This window comes from Penaeus monodon, chromosome 22, assembly GCF_015228065.2.
Source record: "Penaeus monodon isolate SGIC_2016 chromosome 22, NSTDA_Pmon_1, whole genome shotgun sequence".
Taxonomy (NCBI): Eukaryota; Metazoa; Arthropoda; class Malacostraca; order Decapoda; family Penaeidae; genus Penaeus; species Penaeus monodon.
Window position 1 is genome coordinate 10,447,700 of NC_051407.1, and position 1,100 is coordinate 10,448,799.

General features: G+C 38.5%; 1 protein-coding gene across 1 annotated transcript in view; it reads right to left on the reverse strand.

Annotated features, from left to right (window-relative positions):
• LOC119586932 overlaps positions 1-1,100 on the reverse strand; it is a 4,164-nt gene that overhangs the window by 2,222 nt on the left and 842 nt on the right. The window contains exon 2 of the mRNA XM_037935664.1: positions 31-920. Within this exon, the coding sequence (XP_037791592.1) occupies positions 31-920 (890 nt within the window). The remainder of the gene's footprint in view (positions 1-30; positions 921-1,100) is intronic.

Consider the following 1,100-nt stretch of genomic DNA (forward strand, 5'->3'; position numbering starts at 1 on the left):
TCATAAAGGAGAAATATTTATCCTACTTACGTGTTATGTTAATCCACTTTGTACTTTCTTGAACACCTGGAATTTTCCTGATAATGATATTCAACTGCTTGCTTAGGTCTGTCTCCCACTCATCCACCTCTATAATGTCTCTATAACTACCTAGATTTTCAATCCATTTCCGTTCCTCCACCCAACCAGAAAATATGTGTCCTCTCAAACAATCTTCAATATACTTGAGACCTTCAGGAGAAAATTTACACTTGACTAGTATCTTGCGACTAGATCCCTTCTTCTTGGATGACACAGATGAGTCAGAATCCTTCCCATCCCTCACAACCTTATTGCTCTTCTTTTTTGATCGTTTCTTGATCTTCAGAGGTTTTAATGATGAAAGACTGTCTGACCCTGAAATAAGGCTTACATCTACAACAGACTCTGACTCAGTTTCACCAAAGGAGAGTTCATCATTCCTGAACTGCAGAGGCTTTTTAGTTGTGAATGCTTCTGCCTCTTCTTCATTCTGCTGACTGACATTGCTACTAATGTGGCATTCTATCTCCTTTACATCACTCTGATCAGCAGCTACTTCCTGCAAGTTATTTGTCAATGGTTCAGCCTGATCTAGCACTGTGTCATCTATCTGAGATGTATTTTGCCCTGCATCAGCAAATCCTTTGTTGCTCCCAGTTAACTTCTCCTGTTCATTTTCCTCATCTACCTCATTCAAAATGCCACCAGTACTCTTCACACCAATATCTTCCATCTCATTTGGGACACTGACATCCCTTTCTGATGGGATGTTGTTTGATGGAGGGAGGGACAGCAATATAGTTTCACCTGCATCAGTGCTGGGGATATTTTCCAAGGCCTCTGAGTGATGACCTCCACCACTTTCACCCCCAACTTTATCAATTTCTTGCAAAGGCATCCTGAAAGATTAGAAGTTACCATGTCTTAAATATATGAAGATAAATAGATGCTCTTGAATTCATTATTCACTTGAGATATGTAGAATAAAATAGATATATTTATGTATTCACTGTGGAATCATTCATATGATTTACATATTCAATTTCAACCTACACATTTCTATCCATTAAAGTTACTGT